The 22951-nt window shown below is 46.0% G+C and overlaps 1 protein-coding gene and 1 non-coding gene across 9 annotated transcripts in view; one reads left to right on the top strand and one right to left on the bottom strand.

The window, feature by feature from the left end:
- The first annotated feature begins 7098 nt into the window (after nucleotides 1-7098).
- Nucleotides 7099-7170, top strand: Trnat-ugu (transfer RNA threonine (anticodon UGU)). Its single transcript has one exon. It is a non-coding gene; the product is annotated as a tRNA-Thr (tRNA).
- A 231-nt stretch (nucleotides 7171-7401) lies between these two features.
- LOC119436666 (uncharacterized) overlaps nucleotides 7402-22951 on the bottom strand; it is a 91359-nt gene continuing 75809 nt past the window's right edge. For all 8 annotated transcript variants that reach the window (XM_049659552.1, XM_049659563.1, XM_049659549.1 and 5 more), the window contains exons 7-8: nucleotides 15676-15721; nucleotides 7402-10126 (exon numbers count right to left, since the gene is read on the bottom strand). In XM_049659552.1, the coding sequence (XP_049515509.1) occupies nucleotides 9531-10126; nucleotides 15676-15721 (642 nt within the window). In that variant the 3' untranslated portion in view covers nucleotides 7402-9530. The remainder of the gene's footprint in view (nucleotides 10127-15675; nucleotides 15722-22951) is intronic.

Below are 22951 nucleotides of genomic sequence, written 5' to 3'. Positions count from 1 at the left end.
TGACGAGATGGCCAAGAACAGTAATTTGACGACGTCCAAAGTGGCACTTAGATGAGTTCAATTGCAGGTTGGCGCGTCGAAAAACAGAAAGAATGGCCGACAGACGTGTTAGATTACTCGCGAAAGTTGGTAAGAAGACTATCACATCACCTAGGTAACACAGATATGTAGACCATTTATAGCCGCGAAGTAAGGAGTCCATCATTCTTTCGAAAGTTGCCGTGGCATTACAAAAACCGAACGGCACAACCTTGAATTGGTAGAGGCCGTCAGGTGTTACGAAGGCAGTTTTCTCGCGGTCCATGTCATCTACCGAGATTTGCCAATAGCCTGATCGAAGGTCTATGGATGAAAAATACTTGGCTCCATGTAAGCAGTCCAAAGCGTCATCAATACGCGGCAAGGAGTAGACATCCTTGCGCGTGATTTTGTTGAGGTGTCGGTAATTGACACAAAAGCGCCAACTGCCGTGCTTTTTCTTGACAAGGACAAAAGGGGACGCCCACGGACTGCAAGATGTCATCTTATCGACTTCTCGTTGTATCACTTGTCGTTCGGCATGTGAAACACGGTACGGCCGGCGGCACGCATTCGGTACGGCCGCATCATAACAGTATAAACGACAGCGCTGCGGCTACACGAAGTGCTGCGGACGGCGGCGCAAGGTGAATTGATGACGCAAGCAAACTACTGCAGGTGGCGGCGCCAGGTGCGATGATGACGCTCCGATTATAAGCCGTTATCGCGTTTTAGCGCCTTATCCATCCGCGTCGAACCATTATCAACTGTGATGAACTGTACTCCGGCGGCGGCGGCGTATGGCGCGGTCGCGTGAGGAAAGCAGGGAGGTAGCGCGCCATCTTCCTACATCGCGTGCAAGGCTCCGGGTGAGGGGAGGGAGGGCATTCTACTACGGCGGCGGCTGCGATGCCGCATCTACGGGGGCCCTATCTTGAAAGCGATCTGCGATGGGAGCAGAGTGCGGCGAGTGCTGATAGCTTCGTGTGCGCTGTATTCTCGGCGCTTAGTTCGCGTTGAAGCGAGAGGCCGCACGAAGGTCCCATCTTGAAAGCGATCGTCTTAAGTGACGGACGGACGGGTTTCCTCGTTGGGTAGGCATAGAAATACTTGCGCATTTAAAAAGCGTCGTACAAAAGAGAGGCCTGTTTCAGCACCAAATACACACAGAAATAAGCCGTAAACATAAAGTCGCAGTCTCGCCCGAAAGGTGAAGCATCGATTGCGACAGCAAATTATTAGACAGCTATACAAAGTAAGGATAGCAGTTTTATCGGCCATATACAAACTTGTAAACATTCGCTTACTAACTAAATTAACAGGCATGTGTCACGCGCGCACAGGCAAACATGAACACATCTCACTCGATGACTGCGAACACTCGCTGTCAGAACGCTGGCGTGAGGAAGAGAGAATTGACTTTCATGCTGCTTCTCGTTTCAACACGAACTAAGCGGCGAGAACACAGCGCACACGAAACTATCAGCCCTGGGCACGCCTAGAGCGGCCGCGCTCAGCCGTGCCATAGGCAGCCGCAGCCGGAGTAAAACCGGTAAAAACGCCCTCCAGTGCCTTGCGCGCGCGATTGAAGACGGCGCGCTTCCTCCCCGCCTTTCTCCCTTGCGCGGGCAGGATAGTGCCACCATCCTCGGCTCACACTCGCACGCTTTCACTCGTACCCACTGCATACGGCGCACGGCCACGATGTTATCGCACTTGGACTTCATGCGGACATCGCAGCGACGGCGACAGCGGGAATGCGCCTGCAGTGTCCGTATATAATTACTATCGCAATAAAAACACATTCCAAAGCATCACAAAACAGAGCCACAAAACATTGCCGGACACCACGGTGTAAGAAGATAGGTGCTCCGACGGCGCGCCCGCGCTGGGATGAGAGAGAGGCCACTTCGTGTGACCGGAAGTGAGCGCCGCCGCTAGGGGCAGCAGGTGTTCAGGAGGCCTTGGAGCAGCGGCACAAGAGTGGATAATTTACGACCTCCGTCAGCATTTAAACACCCATACCTAAAGATATGCAATTTTTCGTTATTCAGACGCCAAATCCTGGGCAGGTAGAAGGTTTCATGCCACTTACTGTCAAAATACCGTCATTTGCAACACGAGAGAGACACGTCGTCTGCTCGAGCAGACGGCGCGCTGCTCTTGCCGCTGCTAGGTAGCCGCTGCTCGCCGCATCGGAGTCAATCGGAATGTCGGCAGAAATAAAGGGACGTTCCTCTAACCAAATAGAGTTGTTTTAAGCAGGCGAACGACATATATCCATCGAAATAAAGCACCTCTGCCGCGCGTGCGGCAGAGGTGCTAGCGAAAAAGTGGCCCCCAGAACAGGTGCTGCCCCTTGCGGCAGCACCGTGCGTAGTCACACTTAGTGGCCGCGCCTCGCGCCGCCGTCGGATCACCTACTTACACCGTACCGGACACCAAATATTATGCGCGCCTAATGGCACTACGTCACTTGAAACCGCCATTTGCTCCAATCCACAAGTGGCGGTTTCGCGTCGTGTTCAGGCGGCGTCAGGTATATCTGCGCTGCACCGTGATTTACGCGCGTGTGTAGGGGTCGTGGGAGGCGCCGCGGAAAAGAATAAAAACAGGGCCCTTGTTGCGCTAGCTCCTACACTTCAACACCTTGCATCGCTGCGCGTCATTCTTTGCGTATTAAGTGAGTTATTGCATGGTATTGTATACAGGGTGTCCCAGCTAACTTTCGCCTAGGTTTAAAAATATGCTGAAACATTCTAGAAGGACGCGACTAAATGAATGATGTTGGTTATTGTATGGAGCAAGTCACTCTTTTTTTTTTGTATTCTACTTAATTGCATAATTACCGGAGATTAAATCGCTAAATTCGCAAGTGTCAACTTTAGGGCAAAACTTTCAAATATAAATGTTGTAGAGCGTTCTAAGAAGCATCTAATTCAGCTGCTTCCTACTTGTTAAGTCATAATTTTTTCGGCGTCCTAAAGAAACCCGTGAAAAAAAAAACAAAAAAACGTGTGACATGCCCGCTTGCGCGCAGCGATGGCACTGCTCTAAAACGTGCCGCGTATTGTGCGGCCTGATATGCTTATCGCCGTCGTGAACCGCCACGAGGGCAGCACATCCCTGGCGTAAATCTAGCACTGAACGCCAGCATGCGCTATTCGTTCATACGCGGCACGTTTGAGCGCTGCAATCGCCACGCGCAAGCGGGCATGTCACATGATTTTTTGTTCATATTCGCGGCTTCCTCTAAGACATAGAAAAAAAGAACGATTACGGGACAAGTAGGAAGTTATAAGCCGCTGAATCATGTTTCCTAGACTGCTTTAAAAATTTTCATTGCTAGTCTGTCCTAAACTTATACTTGCAAAGCTGATTAATTAATATTGACTAAATATGCAATTAGACAAAATAAAAAATAGTGAATTTATCCATACAACAGCCAACAACATGCATTTGGTCACGTCCTTCTCGAATATTTTAACATATCTTTAAACTTGGCTAAATTTAGCTGGGACGCCCTGTATAGTTGCATAGAGTTTTACACATGAAAAGAATAAATTGTAATCCACCCGAGTCTAGCACGATTAAGCCGCTGCGAAAATTTAGGCCAGCAGCGAAAAAAAAAATATGGTTGGCTGCACGCTTTCTCTCGCTCCTAAGCATACGGCGCGCGATCTTATCGCACTTGGACTTTACACAGAACCTCACGGCGACGGCGAAAACTTGCCTGGAGTGCCCATATTTGCTATCACAATAAAAAAATTGAAAAATCAAGCGCAGGTGAATCGAGATAGTTCGGCTGATGGAAAGATCGTTTCTCGTATTGAGTGAAACGAGCACTGTTTTCCTCATTAAACGAGGATTAATATTTTTTTTTCATTATAGGCTTTTACTGTAACTTGCAATGTGCAGCCAAATCTTCGCTTGTTACGAGTAAAAAAGTGGCATCATGGCCTCCGAGATCGAACCCGCGCCCGCTGCGTGGGAGCCAGATACTCTACCACTGCGCCACGCAAGCGCTTGCCTTCGAGATCGAGAAGTACGCACCGTAGCCCATTCTCGGAGGCCATAGTGGCCCTGTGAGCACTATGGCGCTGCGAGCACAAAAGACGGCACCACGTTGTCACTAGCTAGCACTAGGATTTGCAGCAGCAACAGATGCAGTAACTTATTACAGCAGCATTTTATTTCCGGATGGTGTAAGAAAGTCAAAATGTGGATGGTTAATGAAAGTTGCATTCACTCCCGTGGAAGCCGCCCATTGTTCTGTTTTCCAAATTGGCGAAGCAGGCTATTGGCGTCGCTCTCACTTCTCAGTGTTGCTGACATCGGGACTCCTATTTTTTTTTTTTTTTAGATTGCACAGATCAAAAAATCATGCTTACAAAATTTGTATGTGCTTCTGGAAGTAACCACTGCAGGTATAAACACTTATAAGGATGAGCATTTCATTGCACTATAAAGAACTTGGTCATTAAAACTCAGTTTTCAGTACCTCTAATTTTACGTTAGAAATGTCATTAATAATCTTCAGGTAGGAAACAAAAACAATGAGGGTAGACATGCGGTAGACATGAGGGTACCTTTAGCAAGAAATATAAAACTGTTTGCTGACCATAATCAACAGCTTTTAACTTCTCAATTTTCCTATAATTTGCAAAGCAATTATACACTACTTCCTTCGATTTTTTTTATTGCGATAGCAATTATATGGACACTTCAACCGGATTTCTGCCGTCGGCGTCGCCGTCGCCGTAGCCGTGAGGTTCCGTATAGATAAAATCTTCGCCGCGCGCCGTATGCCCCAGAGGCAGCGTGCCGGGACGCGCGCTATCACGGAGAGCGAGAGCGAACGCACTCAATCTCCCACGCGCAAGCAAGGAAGCGGAAAGCCAGCGCCGGAGGGAGCGGGGGGGGGGGGGGGGGGGCACTTCTCTGCCAACAACCGCGCTCGTAGCTCGTCCGCACAGTCTCTTATCTCTCCCACGCGCAAGCAAGGAAGCGGGAAGCCAGCGCCGGAAGGAGCGGTGGGGGGGGGGGGGGGGGGGGGGGGCGCACTTCTACGCTGCCAACAACCGCGCTCGTCGTTCGTTCGACCGCACCGTCTCTTATCTCCACACGGCTCTGACCTTTATGCGCCGTGCATTCGCCGCTCAGTTTCCGTTGAAGCGATAGACCGCACGTACCTTCGCCCGCTGCTGCGGCGTATATATGCGCTTGCTGCCAGAGTTTTGACAGTCGTCTGCGGTCATTCAGTGTGATCTATTCATGTTTGTTTGTGCGCGCTCACACCACGCTTGTTCAATCAGTTAGTAATAGTCGGGCCACATTTTCCAACGCACGCTACACATGCAATGCTGCCCGGGTCGGCAGTGCAGCGCTACAGGTGTGTCCCTTCGCACGCGCTGCCCACGGGAAGCGCTTCTCATCAACACCACCGTTTCACACGCGCCTTCTCGTGGTAATCGAGTCTCTCTTCATGTCGGTCTACTTGCGCCGCAGCACACCTGCTTACTTCATCAGCTCATGTTTACTACAATTCATATTGCTACCAAAGCCGCTCACCTTACTTCGTATGACATTGCTGTGTTGCTATCGCATTTATCGCATCGCCCTTAGGGCGAAACTGACATTTTTTTAGACAAGCCACAAAAAAAAACAACATGCCAGATACACAATTACACATGTGCCTCTTGCTCTTCGCTCTGCAAACAACAATCACCAGCACGACTTCAAGTGAATGTTGGCCTGACTCTTCAATGTCGGTCATCACTTACGACACTGAAGCCAAGAGTGCGCTTTTTTTTACCTTTTATTTTTATTCTGAGCAAAGCAGTGATGTCCTAGAGAACAGAGAGTGTCCATATCACAGTACTGCAATACTCAGTGGGCACTTTGCAGCTAGGCGATTCACAAATGGCTGCGCAGTAATTCTACATCACACAGCTGAATAATTATCTGTGAGACTCCTTCCACATAGTTTTTCTTGATTCTGTTAAAATTTATGCCACATGTATGTGCACCACTGAAGGGTATTACTAGTAGTATTACCTGTATTACTTGTCATATCATAAGAAGCCAACAAACAACACCAAGGACAACATAGGGAAAATTACTTGTACTTACTAATTGAATTAAAGAAATGATAAATTAATGGAAATGAAAACGGATGAAAAAACAACTGCCCGCAGGTGGGGAACGAACCCACGTCTTTGCATTACGCGTGCGATGCTCTCGCCAATGAGCTACCACGGAGCCGTTTTCCCATCCACTTTCTGGAGTATTTATCTTTTACAACTAGAATTAACCCTGGAAGTGTTAGCCAGCGCCACCACCTACAAACCTAGGGGCGGATGTGGAACATCCTTTCTGCCGCAGGCGTCACGAGCACTGTGATCTTTTTGGGTGATGGCAACTGGTCAATAAACCCACATATGCTACCTGAATGTTTATTGACCAGTTGCCATCAATCAAAAAGATCACATGCTCGTGACGCCTGTGGCAGAAAGGATGTTCCACATCCGCCCCTAGGTTTGTGGGTGGTGGCGCTGGCTAACACTCCCAGGGTTAATTCTAGTTGTAAAACATAAATACCCCAGAAAGTGGATGTGAAAACGGCTCCGCAGTAGCTCAATGGTGAGAGCATCACACGCGTAATGCGAAGACGTGGGTTCGTTCCCCACCTGCAGACAGTTGTTTTTTCATCCGTTTTCATTTCCATTAATTTATTATTTCTTTAATTCAATTAGTAAGTACAAGTAATTTGCCCTATGTTGTCCTTGGTGTCGTTTGTTGGCTTCTTATGATATAATAAAAATCGGGCTGCTCGGTTCCCTTTCTTCTCGTTCATTACATAACGAGGGCTCGAATCCGGCAACATTGATGCCTTCAGGTAGCATATGTGGGTTTACTAACCAGTTGCCATCACCCAAAAAGATCACATGCTTGTGATGCCTGCAGCAGAAAGGATGTTCCACATCCGCCCCTAGGTTTGTGGGTGGCACTGGCTAACACTCCCAGGGTTATTTCTAGTTGTAAAACATAAATACCCCAGAAAGTGGATGGGAAAACAGCTCCGCGGTAGCTCAATGGTGAGAGCATCACACGTGTAATGCGAAGACGTGGGTTCATTCCCCACCTGCGGACAGTTGTTTTTTCATCCGTTCTCATTTCCATTAATTTATAATTTCTTTAATTCAATTAGTAAGTACAAGTAATTTCCCCTATGTTGTCATTGTTGGCTTCTTATGATATGATAACAAAAATCGGGCTCCTTGGTTCCCTTTCTTCCCTGTATTATTTGTCTTTCTTCTTTCATGGATTGTCAGTACAATACCTTGTATCTTGTGAAAGTGCTGTTCCTATAGTAGTCAAAGGCCTACTGAAGGATGCTTTATTTGAAAAATTAACACATACAAGTTTAATTAAATGTCATAATAGTTGAGATAAAATATCACAGCACATTATGCAAGTGCAACAATTTAATCACACAAACAGTGATGGCATGCACTCTGGTTTACGTTACTTTCCCTTTCATAGAACAATGCTATAACTACAGTAGATCTTTCTACACACTAAAATAAAAACATACTAAAAACTAAATAGTAAAATAAAAAGCTCTCTCCTATTCCCTACACAATGTATTCAGCAGTTGGCAGGCGTTCTTTATAGGAGAGACTCAGAGGAAAACATACATAGTATGACGGTAGGCAAATTAAACAATATGTTTTATGCCTTGTCCAAGCAATACCTTGTGGAAGTCTTATTTTCCTAGAGTTAGAAATGATAAGACTACAAAATAACTCTTCAGAAAGAGAGCAAATACAAACTGCCAGAATATTTCAGATTATACATCAAAGCACACCGAACAAGTGTAACAAGATGCCATACAACAATTAGTGGCACACACTACCATTATATGACTACTTCTGTTGAACCAATAGACTCCTTTGACTTTGGCACTTGGCATGGATATGAAAAAATAACATGTAGTATGACAATATAAAATCCTTATTTAACAAATAACTGGACCAGAAGTGAAATATTGCATCAGAACTTGCAAGTGAAGTAACAAGCAACAACATAAGCTAGCAATTCACTATAAACTGCTATCTTGTTACTGCTTAAAAGTAAACAAGGCGAAAAGCACAAAAAGCGGTATATAAAAAAATATTTTCAGATGAAGCACGATACTAGTGCTACATGTGCAATGTATTTATAGAAAAACAGCATTTTGTCCAAAATTGGTGCTGCTATATGGTAGCTTTGAGGCAAAGTTAAATAATGGAAGATAACAAGCATTTTGCAGTCAAACCAGCTGATAAAATCAATGCTGTGAACCATATGACATTGAGAGCATTAAAACAAGGCAACATTTTGCCAAAGCACTCATAAAAAGTACATTACGACTAGCACTGAACCAATGGGGAATGCCATCTCAAGCTAAAATTAGGGTTTTAAGCAGCGTAAGAGAGTTTAGTGCATCCCATATTCCTGTGGGCAAATATACATTTGCAGGGTGTTAAGAAAAATGAAAGTTCCTGCATCTCAGAAGAAATTTGTGAATTCTAAAAATTGACTAGCACCTTTATCAAAACTATGGTAATATGAATGAAGTGTTGAGACAACCACATTTAAAATTGTCACAAAATGAATGCATACTGTAGATATTCATCTGGTGACCACAGCAAGAAAATCCAAACAAACCAGAACAATTTAGGTTTACACGACAATAAATGCCACATAAACGTCATGAATTCTAATGCGATATTTTTATCCTCAGTTGCGCATGTCAAATTCTAGCGAACCCAGTCTGCAAGAGTAAGAGTACGCGTGTCACCTTTATGCAAGCTACGCTTACTCATGCTTGTTCACCACACTTTTTTTTAATGTGTACCCAACCGGGACATTGTTCATAAATGGGCAGGAGGTGAGTTAATTTTCCAGGAGCTGCATGCAGTGAAAGCATAGCAGAACCACAAACTCATATTGTCTTTATTTGGTAGATGACAAGGTAAAGTCTTGCTGACATCTTTGTAACACATTATAGAACTTGTCAAAAGTCAGTATAGTCTTCTTTCTTTTGTCGGAGAAAATTAGGTTCCTTTTAATGCACACATTAGGTACACAAGAAGTCAACCCAGACATTAAAAATGCAACTTTTTAAGCTTATTTTTATGGTCCTCGTAATAGCGGGCACATTCTCAACCTCAATGAAGGAGCTTGCACTAAAGGTGAGGAAAAAAAAAAGACCTCAGGAAATATGAGAAAAATAAAGAAGTATTTCTTAAATACACTTGCAGACACTCTGCTTATTAACACACTGGATCTTACAAATGAAATGGATAAAGGAAACGTGAATGAGAGTATTGACCAGAAAATACAGTGATACAACCAAAAATGCAGTAGCGCCTATGCTTGGCTAGCGAAACCTATAACTTGGCAAAGAAATAGAATTTCTTTACGGAGGGTTCACTTTCTACTTGACAAAAAGATGACTCTGTTGCTCAGTACACAACTCTGTGCCAGGGTTGAAGTGATGGCTGGCTTACATCGGTGGGAAGAGGACTTAGAGAAGTAGTAGTGTTTGGCGCTTGCAGGTAGCGGGCCTCCTCCTGCTGAACAATCCTAGTACGCACATCTTGCGTGGTGGCCTGGTAGGTCATGTCGCCATCGCGCAAGTAACAGCGACCGTCTGAAGTAGTGTAAAGCGTGTCGGGAGCACCTCGCACCATCACTTCCACAACAAAGCAGGAGGCTGTCTCACGCGAATCCGTGGGAGTGCGCAACACCGGCACAAACTCAATGCCAATGCTCTCTAGCATCGGACGAGGACGCAGATCACGCTCCATCATATCAACACCCAGGCGCAGGGCATCGCGCTCCCTCCGATTCAGCATGACACCATGCACCAAGCCCTCACGAGAGATGCCATAGTACACGGTACATGGCTTCGATGAATTCAGAAATGAGCAGGCCACCTTAGTCAGCGTGCGGGTCGATGCCTTTCGCATGTCGCATACTGGTCGCAGTTCATGGGTCTCGTCCGAGCGAAAGGGCACCAGGCTGTCACGCCTGTAGAAGCGGCCTGCAGCATTCTTTTCTGTTCGAAGACAGACACAAAATAAATAAGTACACAGAAATTATACGGAAAGAAGCAGCAGCATACACTCGGACGAAGAGAAAGCCAAACCATAATCGACAGACTTGTTCGAAACGCACTTAAGCAATGTACTAACACACAGGCCTTACCTAGCCAGGTACAGGATATACCGTATTTAGTCGAATATAGGTCGACATATAGTTTTTTTGAAAATGTTACCCAAAAGGAGCTATAGACCTATATTCATGACCAAAGCTAGCAAAAGTACTGAGTTAACGGTGTTCCTCCTTCACGCCCGCCGGATCTTTTAGTGGAGGTTACCCAGACTAAGTTTAAAAAATGTTGCATACCCAATACACTTGACGGCACCGTGGACGTCATTTGGGTGCCGAGGAAGACTTCTCTGGCATGGCAGTTCTGACGAGGATGAGATTTAGTAGCCGAGCTTATGGTAAATACCACAGTATAGACCACTTGTAACGTAACCGCTTATAGTGCAGGACCAGATACAGTACGGTCTTTTCAGACTCCCGTTAATTTTCTCATAGCACTCCATGTATACATGCATCACTTATAGTACAGTTGTGGGAGACGAAATACCGGTTACAGTGCGGCTGCCTGGAAGGTTGGCAGTCAACTGAGACGGCGAACGCTCCCCTCAAGCCGCAGATATACTCCAACATAACGCGAGTGCGCACGTCGAGCTCCGTGACATCATGGTGGCCAACAACCGGCGTGTCTCGTGCCGTCGGGCGTGTTCCAACGCTGCTGGCACGTGAATAGCTGCGTTCATATATTTCGCCCAGCACATCAAGCCACGCCGGCCACGCATCCCAGCATTCCTCGCAAGGAGCGGGCAGAATGACGCATTGGCAGGAGCGCACAAAAGCACATCCGTTGCCGCGGCTCTCTGCGCATTAACAAGCATTGTGTCACGCACGCACAAGCAAACATGAACACATCTCACTCTATGACTGCGGAAACTTGCTGTCAGAACCCAATAGTGAAGAAGCGCGGCAGCTGCAGCGAGCGAATTGACCTTTGTGCTGCCGCTCGCATCAAAGTGAACTAAGCCGCGAAAACTTAGTGCACGGAGGACTGTGCCCCCGTTGCAGATGGTTTTCAAGAGGCAGCGGCCCCTGTGGGTGGGCGTGCGCACTGAGAGTAAACGCACCCCCCCTCCCCTCTAAGCCTTGCGCACGACAGAAGACAGTGCACTTCCTTCCCACTTTCCTCGCTTGCGTGGGTGAGATTGAGACACGCTCAGCCTCGCATGCTTTCACTCGCACATACAGCATACAGTGTGCGGCGACTATTTTATCGCCCTTGGACTTTATACGGAACCTCGCGGCAAGAGCTAGAGCAGCTAGAAATGTGCCTGGAGTGTCCATATAATTGCTATCGCAATAAAATCGTTGTTTTGGTTATAGTGCGGTACCGCTTATAGTACGGATATTCGTGACTCCGGCGACTTACGTTATAAGCGGTCTACACTGTAAAAGTTTGTCATGTTCAAAGTTTTTTTTGTTTTGTTTCCTAAAAAGATATGGGTCGACATAATTGGAATTATCATTATTTATTTCTTGGCCATGTGGCATCAAATACCTTCGCTGAGAATGTTGAAACACATGCCATGCAATAAACTGGGACGAGGCAAAGGCCATTATCATGGAAAGGAACTTATCAACAACACTACGCCTGGAATCACTTGCCATCTTTGTCATCCAAACCACTGAAAACATGAGAACACGCTCAACAGGATGCAAGGCAATTTGGACATGTATTCTCGAACACTGGGACGAGTGCTCAAGCATATACAAACAGATCTTGTAATGACCAGCTCTTTGCGAACAAGGGATCTGTACAGATCCCGGAACGTCAAACTGTTTTTTAACATTGGTCAGTGACCTGTTGTACTAATATCTTTTTAAGTGACCAGACGGCATTCCATCGAACTTTTGACCCCAAGAGCTCCTAAAGTAAGGCTGTCAGAGGTATCTCCTGTCAGGTAATGTATAAAAAAAAATAAAGGTAGATTGCTTGAGCTGATGCAGCAAGACACAAGAAACATATGCATGTAAAGCAGATGAAAACCCATACGGCACCATCCTCAAATTACATAATACATAATGCATACAGTTAAACCTGGATATAACGAAATTGACGAATTCCCGAAAAACTTTGTTATAAAGAGGATTTCGTTATATGCAGGTTCAGCACGAAAATTCGAAAAAGAAACGCTTACCGTATTTAAAGGGAAACTGAGACATCCACCCAAATCTAGCAATTTGCTACAATGGAAACCCAACCGGGTTCCTCGAAAGAAAGCCTCGCAGTTGAAGAAAAATTCGTCCTGGTCCGGGACTCGAACCCGGGACCACCGCCTTTCCGGGGCAGCCGCTCTACCATCTGAGCTCACCAGGCGGCTAGCAGATGGCAGGGCGAAGTCGAATTTGTCGACAACTCGAAGCAAAGGCAACTTGCCTTTGCTTCGAGTTGTCGACAAATTCGACTTCGCCCTGCCATCTGCTAGCCGCCTGGTTAGCTCAGATGGTAGAGCGGCTGCCCCGGAAAGGCGGTGGTCCCGGGTTCGAGTCCCGGACCAGGACGAATTTTTCTTCAACTGCGAGGCTTTCTTTCGAGGAACCCGGTTGGGTTTCCATTGTAGCAAATTGCTACATTTGGGTGGATGTCTCAGTTTCCCTTTAATTACTTATCTCCACCTAGCGGATTTCCGCTGAACTATAACATCAAACGTTTACCGTATTTACACGATTCTAACGCGCCCTCAATTGTAACGCGCACCCGTTTTCCGTTTTCGTCGAAGCACTCATCCTTGGAATGCCACACCAGGTACCGGATGCATGGACACGTGTCGTTTCGCACAAGCGCGAGGCATCGGAAACGAAGAGCAAGCGTCACGATGGCGTCGTAGCGTCGTATAGTGTTACAGTAGAACCCCGCTGTTACGTTCCCGGGGGCTGCGTTTTCCTGGCTGTTACGTCATTCTCGGCTGGTCCCGGCACAGCTCCCATAGAACCCAATGCATTGGTAACCCCGCTGTTGCGTCGCAACTGTGGGACCGTTCCCGCATCATACGTTGCGAACTGCCACCCCGCGCCGGCCCGAGCGGCCATTTTGACTTTTCATGTCGCTTGGCTTGGTGGCTTGACGATGGCATTGGCCGCCCAAAGTGCCGGGGGTGACAACTATGACGTATTTTCGGTTTCCGCCAGCAAAAGTATAGCCCTTGATCCGTATTTGCTATATAAAGATGGTGTCTATGACGCGTTGTGGCCCCTAAATTGGTTTTGGCTCATAGATATTCCGCATAAAGTCCAAGGGCGATAACGCAGTCGCTGCGCGCCGTATGCTGCATGTGCGAGTGAAAATGCGCGAGGGGAGCCAACGACCGCGTCTAAATCTCGCGCGCACATGAAAAGCAGGGAGGAAGCGCGCCTTCTTCCGTTGCGCTCGAGGCACCGGCGAGGGAGCGAGGGGGGAGGGATAGCGGAGCGGCGTTGTACTGTACTCTGGCATCAACTGCGTACTGCGCGGCGGCGCGCGGTCGCGCGGGCCGTATCTTGAAAGCGATCTGCGTTGGGGCAGAGTTATGGTGGTTAGCCACCATAGCAGAGTCTAGCAGTGCAGGTGCGTCGGCGGATCGTAGCTTTGTGCGTGCTCTGTGTTCTCGGCGCTCAGTTTCCGTTGAAGCGATAGACAACAGCTCGCAGGTCACTTCGCTCGCTTCTCCAGCGGCGCTTCCACACGCCGGCAGCGTTTGACAGCGCGTGTCCGCACTCATCGAGTATGATGTGTCACAGTGTGTACCAGCGCGTCGGCAACATCAACTGGAAAAGGAGAGAGTGCCGGCTTGGCGGGCTAGGCCAGCTGCAGCAAGCGGCAGGATCAGGTTTGAATGAAGGGAGGGGGAAAGGTCACGCCCGCGGCGACAAGATCGCCGGGTCAAGGGATGCAGGCCCGCCTCGCGCACGCACGTGCGCTCGCTTCACATTCCGTCGCGGCGGAAAAAGTGCTTCCGGCTTCTGCTCGCGCAAAAATGATAAAATTTGGGGCGAAATCTCTAGGTTGTCAGAGGGGAAAATTCGTTATATCGAGGGGGTCTCCCGCTGCCACTTCGTTACGTAGAGGTCTCAAATACATGTGCTTCTATGGAGTAACGGCAGGGAATAGAAAAACTTCGTTATATCCAGGAATTCGTTATATGGAGGTTCGTTATAAGCAGGTTTAACTGTAATACAAAACACTGAAATGAAAAGTATGTGCAGTGAAGCAGTTATTGGATAGTAAATATGAATACAATATGTTAAAGCATTAAAAAAGAATACAAAAGAAATCTAGAATTAGAGTAAATTGGTGTAGTAACATGAGTGGTCGTTCTGTAAACTTAAAAAGATACTCTGCCGATTTCAGCGATTCCTTTGGCGCTGAACTCGTATACTGTGACAGCAGGCTCTCACACTGGATACTGCTCTCAAGAACAACTTTTTAATGCACACAAAGTTATCCTCGCCTACTACAGCATAGAATGTTGCAGCCTCCAAAATACATGCGGTAGGCTGTTGTGGGCACACACCGCTCCGCCATAGCCTTCGCAGTGAAAATCATTTAAGAAGCGAAAGCACCGCGAACGCTATGTTTAATTGCCAATAACTCCGCTTCTGCTGAACATATTGAAGTACTTTTCGCGACAAAGTATTTTTGAAATAGGTTGTTATAACTTCAATTGCATTTCTCGACTTCAATAAAAAGCAATTCAGGGCCCCTTTAAGTGTGTGAGCACTAATTTGGCTGCCCTCAGCGTATTTCATCAACTTTCGATGTAACACCTATTGTATTGCAACATCTTAGGTGTTGTACGTCTTAATGAAACCATCGTTGAATATCATGCACTCATCTATTTGCAGGTCTGTATGCAGGGCTTTTGTTCTTGTACAAAGTTTATCATTTCAGAAGCTGAAGAAAGGAAACAGCACCAACAGCAGCCACATGATTGTTGAATAGACACGACACCGGACAAGTCATGAGTGGCTCGAAACAATTTGACACTGTTGGTTCCTGGTAAACCAACTCTCAGTGCCAATATACAGGGTGTTCGGAGATCTTGAGCGTGAAAGATCTTTAAGGACAAGCTTCTTCCAAGATATTGGAAGAAAGTCCTTACAGACTGCTGCTACATATTTGCACCTTAGTTTCAAATGAGGAGGAAGAAGCACTTTAGGAAGAGAATTTCTACACCTGTGCTAACAAGCATAAGCTTCTTTTATAGAATTTCTAGGCATTGAGTTCCATTTGCTGATGCAACACTTCAGTCCAAATGCCATTTTTAGATACCTCATGAACAACAGCCTCTTACAAATATTAATCATGAATCACACAAACAAATTTCCTGTCGATGAGTTCCTAAGGCATGGTGATCAAAGATAAATTTTATGATTTAAGGGGATTAACAGCACTTTCAAGCCAATTGTTGCACCTCCTTTTACAGAAATAATGACAGTTCTGACAAAACAAAATTTTATACTTACCATTGTAATACTGCAGTCCCACACTTGGTTCATCTGAAAGGTTTTCCTGAAATAGAAAAAAAAAAAAAAACTTGCTAGCTGAAGTACCTGCTGCGGCTCTGGTCCCACAGACTTTCGCATTGTGTTGTACACTTTAACAAATTTGATTGAGTGCAGCATTGTACGACTTATTTAATTTTTCCAAGCCTATTTAACATAGTACACTTTAGAGCTCTCTGGCACTTTTGAGGTGATGTGTATTGCACTTCAAGTTAATGAAGCAGTTGCAGTCATTGACCAAGTGAAGGTGAAAAAATGGATGTCTCAGGGCCTGTACAGGTTCTTTCGCCACACTAAAACTTGGCGTGCCACTCAGTGTGACCAAGGGAACTGTACAGGCTCCAAAACATGTTTTTAACGCAAATAGCATTCTTCGCCTAATTCAGCCATGTTCGGATCTATCTATCTATACGTGTCCCATGTAACTTTAGCTGAACTTTAAAAATATGCAAATGCCATGCAGCTGGACAGAACCAAGGTAATGTTGTTTGCCATTGCTAGGAGATACTAATGCCATGCAGCTGGACAGAACCAAGGTAATGTTGTTTGCCGTTGCTAGGAGATACTAGATTATTTTTTGGATTCTTCCTAATTACATAATTAGCCCTAATTTATTAATTATTCAACTTTTCAAATATTATATTTAGGTGAAAAGTGTCAATGAAAAAATTGTAGAGCAACATGAAAAACTCCCGATAGAGCTTTCTGTTGCTCAATACGTGCTACATAAAAGTGTTTTTCTGAGCGTGAAAGAAGCCCACGAATACACGCAAAATTGCCACGCGACTGGCCGCTCGAGGCACTTTGGTCATTTCGGGCATGTTGAATAAAAAAATTTATTTAAGGCGGCACCTTTAGTTGCTAGTTAATCAGGATAGTGTTACCTACATGGACCTTGGAATTCCAAGGAAACATTTACGGATACATGAGAACTAGGTTTATGTTGTTACCAGGGAAGGGGTCTGGACGTTAAATTAATGTAATTATCTTGAACCTCTAACGACATGGGGAACAAAAAAGATGCAGAGTTGAAACGACCGTAATCTTTGTCCTGCATAAGCAAGATGCTAAAGAAAATTGCTGACGTGAACCTAAATTTACTGTTTATTTAAAGCCTTTGTTCAGTGAATAAGACATCTATGTGGGAGCGAAAAATGTCTCTTTCATAAACTTTTTTAGCCCTGCTGTTTGCATTAGTATTCTGGTTCCTTTCCTTGTAATACGAGTTTACTTTCCCACCAGAAAAGATGTCCAATTATCGATTTCACATCCATTGCTGAAAGCTGCCATAGTAGGGATTTCATGAACACCTTAAAATATTTTTACTTCAAAATCACTGCTGATGCAACTCTACATGATTGACAAACACAACAAAGAAACTAGAACTGTGCCAAATTCCCCCCCATAAAGGTTAAACCCCTTATTTATACAATCAGCCAAAAGCATAACAAGCACATGCACAGGCCTATGAAAACATACAAGAAAAGATACTGTTAAAATCAAAGGTTATCAAGAGTTGAGCTCAGTGCACGCAAAGAAACTAATGCATTGGCTGCCAAAGCCAGCGATTCACCAGGCGGGAGGTATTGTTGGTTGAAATGTTATGTTATTAGCCCAATAAACTCGTAGTGCATTGTCTCTCCAGAGGAAGCTGCTGTGATAGTAGTTCTGTATAGCACATGCCTCCAGGCCCTTGTGGTTCAAGGGCTCTGTTTATGCAGTAGTGCTTTTTGCCAATTACTGCATCTTAAATATTTTGAATATTGCATCATCCTTTCTGAATGTATTCTTCATTTTCATAGTACACCTCATTAGTCATTGCCATGATCTTAGTACATGTTATTTTACGCACTTTACAGCGATTATTTTTAAGCCCCTTTACAGCCACGCCTCGTCTACTTCTTAGAATTCATCGCTGCACTGCAAACTCACAAACACTGGCATGGCGTTCTTTGGCCATACCTGGCCCTTGCGCCACTAAACAACACGCATTCATTCATTGGTTGAAAGAGCTATTCGTGGATGCCACAGCAGCCAATACACGCTGGACAAGTTTAAAAATGTCATGATGGTACTATATATGTTCACTTCAGAATCTGTTTAATTTTTTTCTATTTTTTTTATTATTTGTAGAAGTTTGCATGCACACTTGAACACCTATGTGATGAATCAGCGCAGTAGGTGCATTTCTCATGTCAGATTACACCAAACTCTTGCAAACAAAATCTGTTGTGGCAGTGCAAAGCATAGGTCAGCCAGATTAACAGAGCTCACTTAGTCTCACTCACAAAATATATTTTTTTCTTACGGATCACTTGTACTCAGACTCGCCAATATTCTACTTAGCCAGGCTCACTCGGACTCGGACTCACATAAATTCTACTCAGCCGAACTCGCTCGTACTTAAGTCTCACCAAGATAAGTCTAAGCCAGGTTCACTCCCCATGCTCAAGACTCGCCAAAGACTCTCAGACTTGCGCTCCCACGGGCTCTTTTGGATTCCCGTAATTATGGATATACAGCTAAACCTGCTTATAACGAACCTCTATATAACGAATTCCTGGATATAACGAAGTTTTTCTATTCCCCGCCATTACTCCATAGAAGCACATGTATTTGAAACCTCTACGTAACGAAGTGATAGGAGAGACCCCCTCGAAATAACAAATTTTGCCCGGTGACAACCTAGAGATTTCGCCCCAAATTTTGTCATTTTTGCGCGAGCAGCAACCGGAAGCACCTTCTCCGCCGCGACGGAATGCGAAGCGGCAGCGTCGCACTTGGCGCGCTTGAATTCACGGCAACTGTGAGGCGAGAGCAAGCGCACGTGTGCGAGCATGCGCGAGGCAGGCCTGCATCCCTCGACACGGCCATCTTGCCGCCGCAGGTGTGACCTTTCCCCCTCCCTTCATTCAAACCTGATCCTGCCGTTTGCTGCAGCTGGCCTAGCCCGCCAAGCCGGCACTCTCCTTTTCCAGTTGATGAGCCTAGCTCCCGTAGTTTGTATACGGCCGATAAAACTACTATCCTTACTTCGTATAGCTATCTGCTAATTTGCTGTCGCAATCGATGCTTCGCCTTTCGGGCGAAACTGGGACTTTTTGTTCATCGCAACTTTAGTGTATTGGGAGTAAATCTGGAGCGATAGTTGTATTTCTGTATGAAAGCATGAGGTGCGCGGTACTGTAAAGGATTTTTTTTCCTCTCTTTTGGTCATGGAAAACGGTTGCGCGTTACAATTGAGGGCGCGTTAGAATCAAGTAAATATGGTAAGTGTTTCTTTTTCAAATTTTCGTGCCGAACCTGCATATAACGAAATCCTCTTTATAACGAAGTTTTTCGGGAATTTGTAAATTTCGTTATATCCAGGTTTAACTGTACAATCATACTAATGGAACCATGGGATCAGACTGTATTAAATCTCATAGGATCACTCACTTACTCATTTGATTCGAACTCACAGGCTTATAATTCATGCAAATAACCTGCTAGCTAAAAGGATCACTGATACAAAGCAAGATCAGTCCTTGCTACAAAGTCATGTTCACACTTGCGTCTACAAACCTGCACTGCCATGCACTCACTTGCACACTCTTCTGCTCACCCTCGCACATACTCATTCAGGCTCCCACTCACCAGCATTTACTGATAATCAAACCAGGGTGCCAAACCAAAAAAAAAAAAAAAGACAGTTCGGTTTGGGATCAACGTGCTCCAATTTCTTTTTTGGTTTAGTTCCAGTTCCTACAAATTAAAAAAATATAACAGCGTAGCCCACTTTATCTAGACTCGTGGTGACACGTTGCCCGGCGCTATCGACTTGTCCGCATGGCGCATGCGCAAGTTATGTCAAAAGGAGGCAGAAATGGACTATCTGGAGTGTGGGAGAAGGCAATTGATGTTTTTACATGAATGTCAATTAATGAAATTTAATGTTATACAGCCACAACATGCTTATGCATAAAGGCAGCAATTTTAGCAGAGAGTGACGTCGCTAGATGTAGAGAGTGTGGCACGTGGTGCAGTGCCTTGACACGTCCATCTCTCTGCTCCCTGTTTCCTGTGTTTGCTTTGACGGCAAATCAGTTCTGCGGCACCCTACAAGGTGGACAAAGGTTCATGAAAGGGAAAGTTGTCATCCACCCAAATGTAGCGCCGTTTTATAGTCATCTGTTCGAAATATGTGCCAACCATACAAAATAGCCTTAGACGTATAAGCACGCTGACTTAGGTATTTGTAAAAGGAAAATCTCGACGGTCACAACCAAACTATAAGGTTTTCTTCCTTCATAAATGGTAGATTGTAATTTAAAACATAAGCATTAAAGCAAGCATTAAAAAAATGTGAATGTATACAAAAATTCTTTTAAAACATTATCAGTCTGACATAGAACACATGCAAGGGGTGACAAGCGACAAATCGTGAAGAAAAATGACGTAGTATTGAACATATAATCAACCACCTTATTTTCTGTGCATCACAATGTCCAGAAATCAATTATAAAAAATGAGCATACAGTTCAACTTCGTTATAAGGAAGTCATATCTGACACGAAAATACCGTCGTTAAAAGGAAGTCGATCTGAGTTACAAAAGTTCGAAACTAGGAACCAGGTGCATATTTTGTATATTTCAGATTTTTTTTTTCCTCAAGTATATAATCCACTAATATATGGGTACCAACGAAGAGCTGCTGAAGGAGCTCGCCAACCGGTACATAAATACCTCTCACCAGAATCAAAAGAGCAGCAGCACTAATGCCACAATACACTGGAAACCCCCAAACAACAATTGGACGCCGACATCTCAGAGGCAGAGGTCTGCACCGCGCTCCACAAGCTGCGTACAACATCAGCGGCCAGCCCCAATGGTGTGACCAACAAGACGCTGCACAACCTAGATCCAAAGTCGGTAGGGACCATCATCAAGTACATGAACGAATGCTGGAAACCCCTGGAATGGAAACCCCCGGAATGGATTTCCCCGGAATGGAAACACGCCAGAGTCACCTTTATATGGAAACCTGGCAAGAAACTCGACCTCAGAAATCTTCGACCCATATCCCTGACCTATTGTTTGGGCAAGCTAATGGAACACGTCCTGCTCTGCCGTCTACAAAACTTCACAGAAGAGCACAACCTACTTCCCCCCACTATGCTAGGCTTTCGAGCTCATCTATCCACCAAGGATGCCCTCATCCAAATGCACCACGATCTCCTAAAACCAGAGAGTGGTACAAGCACCAAAGCCTTACTCAGCCTAGACCTTCACAAAGCCTTTGATAACGTGAAGCACACTGCCATAGTAAACAGCTTGGCCAAGTTGCAACCAGGAGAACGCACATACAATTACATATGTGCTTTTCTATCTAACCGTACGGTCAAACTCTCGGTGGGCAATCTACTCTCCGAACCGATCAATCTTGGAGGTAGCGGCACTCCCCAAGGAGCCGTTCTATCACCTTTCCTATTTAACCTCATAATGAAGTCGCTGCCATCCAAACTCGACATGATACCCGGCCTGCGACACACTCTCGACGCCGACGACATTACGCTCTGGACGACCACGGGATCCGACGGACAAGTCGAAAGATCCTGCAGAAGGCAGCCAACACAGTTGTACAGTACGTGACTGATGCAGGTTTAGAGTGCTCAAAGAGCAAATGGGAGATACTAATACGCCGACACCCAGACCAGCGCAGAAAAAAAGACCCCACTACCCAACATTAACGTGTAGGTCAATGACACGGCAATACCCCACATGGATCACATGAGGGTCCTGGGCCTTTTCGTACAAAAGAATCACAACAACATCACGATTGATCGTCTCACCATAGCGGTGAATCAGTCGGTCCATATATTCACCCGAGTGAGGGGACGCAAGCAAGGCATGAAGGAGAACAAGCTACTCCAAATCATCCACGCATTTGTCATCTCAAGGCTCACCTCACCCTTCCCTATCTACAACTTCTCGAAACCGAAAAAGCACAACTGGACCACCTCATTCGCAAAGTGCACAAGGCAGCGCTGGGGCTCATCCGTACCACCCCTACCAAGCACCTCCCAAGCATGGGGTTACACAATACCCTGGAAGAATTTCTACAAACACACCGCACAGCGCACATTCATTGACCGCAGGGAAGCAAGACGGCCGTTGGATCCTCGACGAAACCAGGCACAGAGTATCCCCAACGCACAACGATCCTGCCACCGTTCCCCCCGACATCAGAAAGAGATTCATCATCACGTCACTGCCAAAGTACATGCTGGCAGGTCATCACGATGGCAGACAAAAAGCAAGAGCTCAAGCCCTGCACAAAACCAACGGGTCCAACTCCAAAACAGCATACTTCGACGCTGCTCAATATTCCTTGCCAAATAACACGTACGCAATCAGCGCAATTACCCTTCCCAAGATCAATAACAATAACAACGACAACAGCCAATCTGCGCCGCGAGCAGCCCCAATAACGACGGCCTGTTCTGTCCGTGCCCTCAATTCGGCGAAGGCAGAAGAAGCAGCCATTGCCCTCGCTGCAGTGGCCGGATTTACCACCATAATCAGCGACTCAAAAACCACCATATCCCACTTTGCACGTGGAATCGTGGCCCCAGCCATGCTGCTAATACTGCACCTCTTAGTCTCCCCCAAACAACAAGTTAGTGAAGAAGAACCCACCCGAACTGAAATGGGTCCCGGCTCACGCAGAGAACCCGGGGAACGAGGCGGCCCACCAATGTGCTCGAGGATTCGTCAGCCGAGCAGTGGGTCCCATCTCTGACCTGGTGGACCTGGTCAGCAAGCCACTGACCACATACCATGATATTGCACAACACTACCGCCTCGCAAGATGGACAAAACCGCCACCTCATCCCAAGCTCACCATAGGACAAGAAGTCACCAGGCGCCAACTCCAAACGCGCTCCTTTCCCAACCCACAAATATACACACACTTTTACCCTGACTTGATAGACCCACACTGCTCATTATGTGGGTCCATAGCCTCTTTAAATAATATTCTCTGGGACTGCAGGGAAGATCCCCCGCCCCACCAGATCTCGTGGCCGCTTCCTCGCCAGAAGCGTGGGAAGCGATACTCTGGGACCCGAGCCTGGAGGTTCAACTTTGGGCCATGTTGTGACTTTGGGGTGGAGGACGAGAGACGGACTCTTTCAGCAGACGAAGAAGAAACTAAAAGCTTTATACAATATTGGGTGACTGGTGGCGACTCTCTCTG

Source organism: Dermacentor silvarum, chromosome 1, assembly GCF_013339745.2.
Source record: "Dermacentor silvarum isolate Dsil-2018 chromosome 1, BIME_Dsil_1.4, whole genome shotgun sequence".
In the NCBI taxonomy this organism is placed as follows: domain Eukaryota; kingdom Metazoa; phylum Arthropoda; class Arachnida; order Ixodida; family Ixodidae; genus Dermacentor; species Dermacentor silvarum.
The sequence above is the reverse complement of the archived record's forward strand: the minus strand, read 5'-3'. Positions and strand labels throughout refer to the sequence as shown.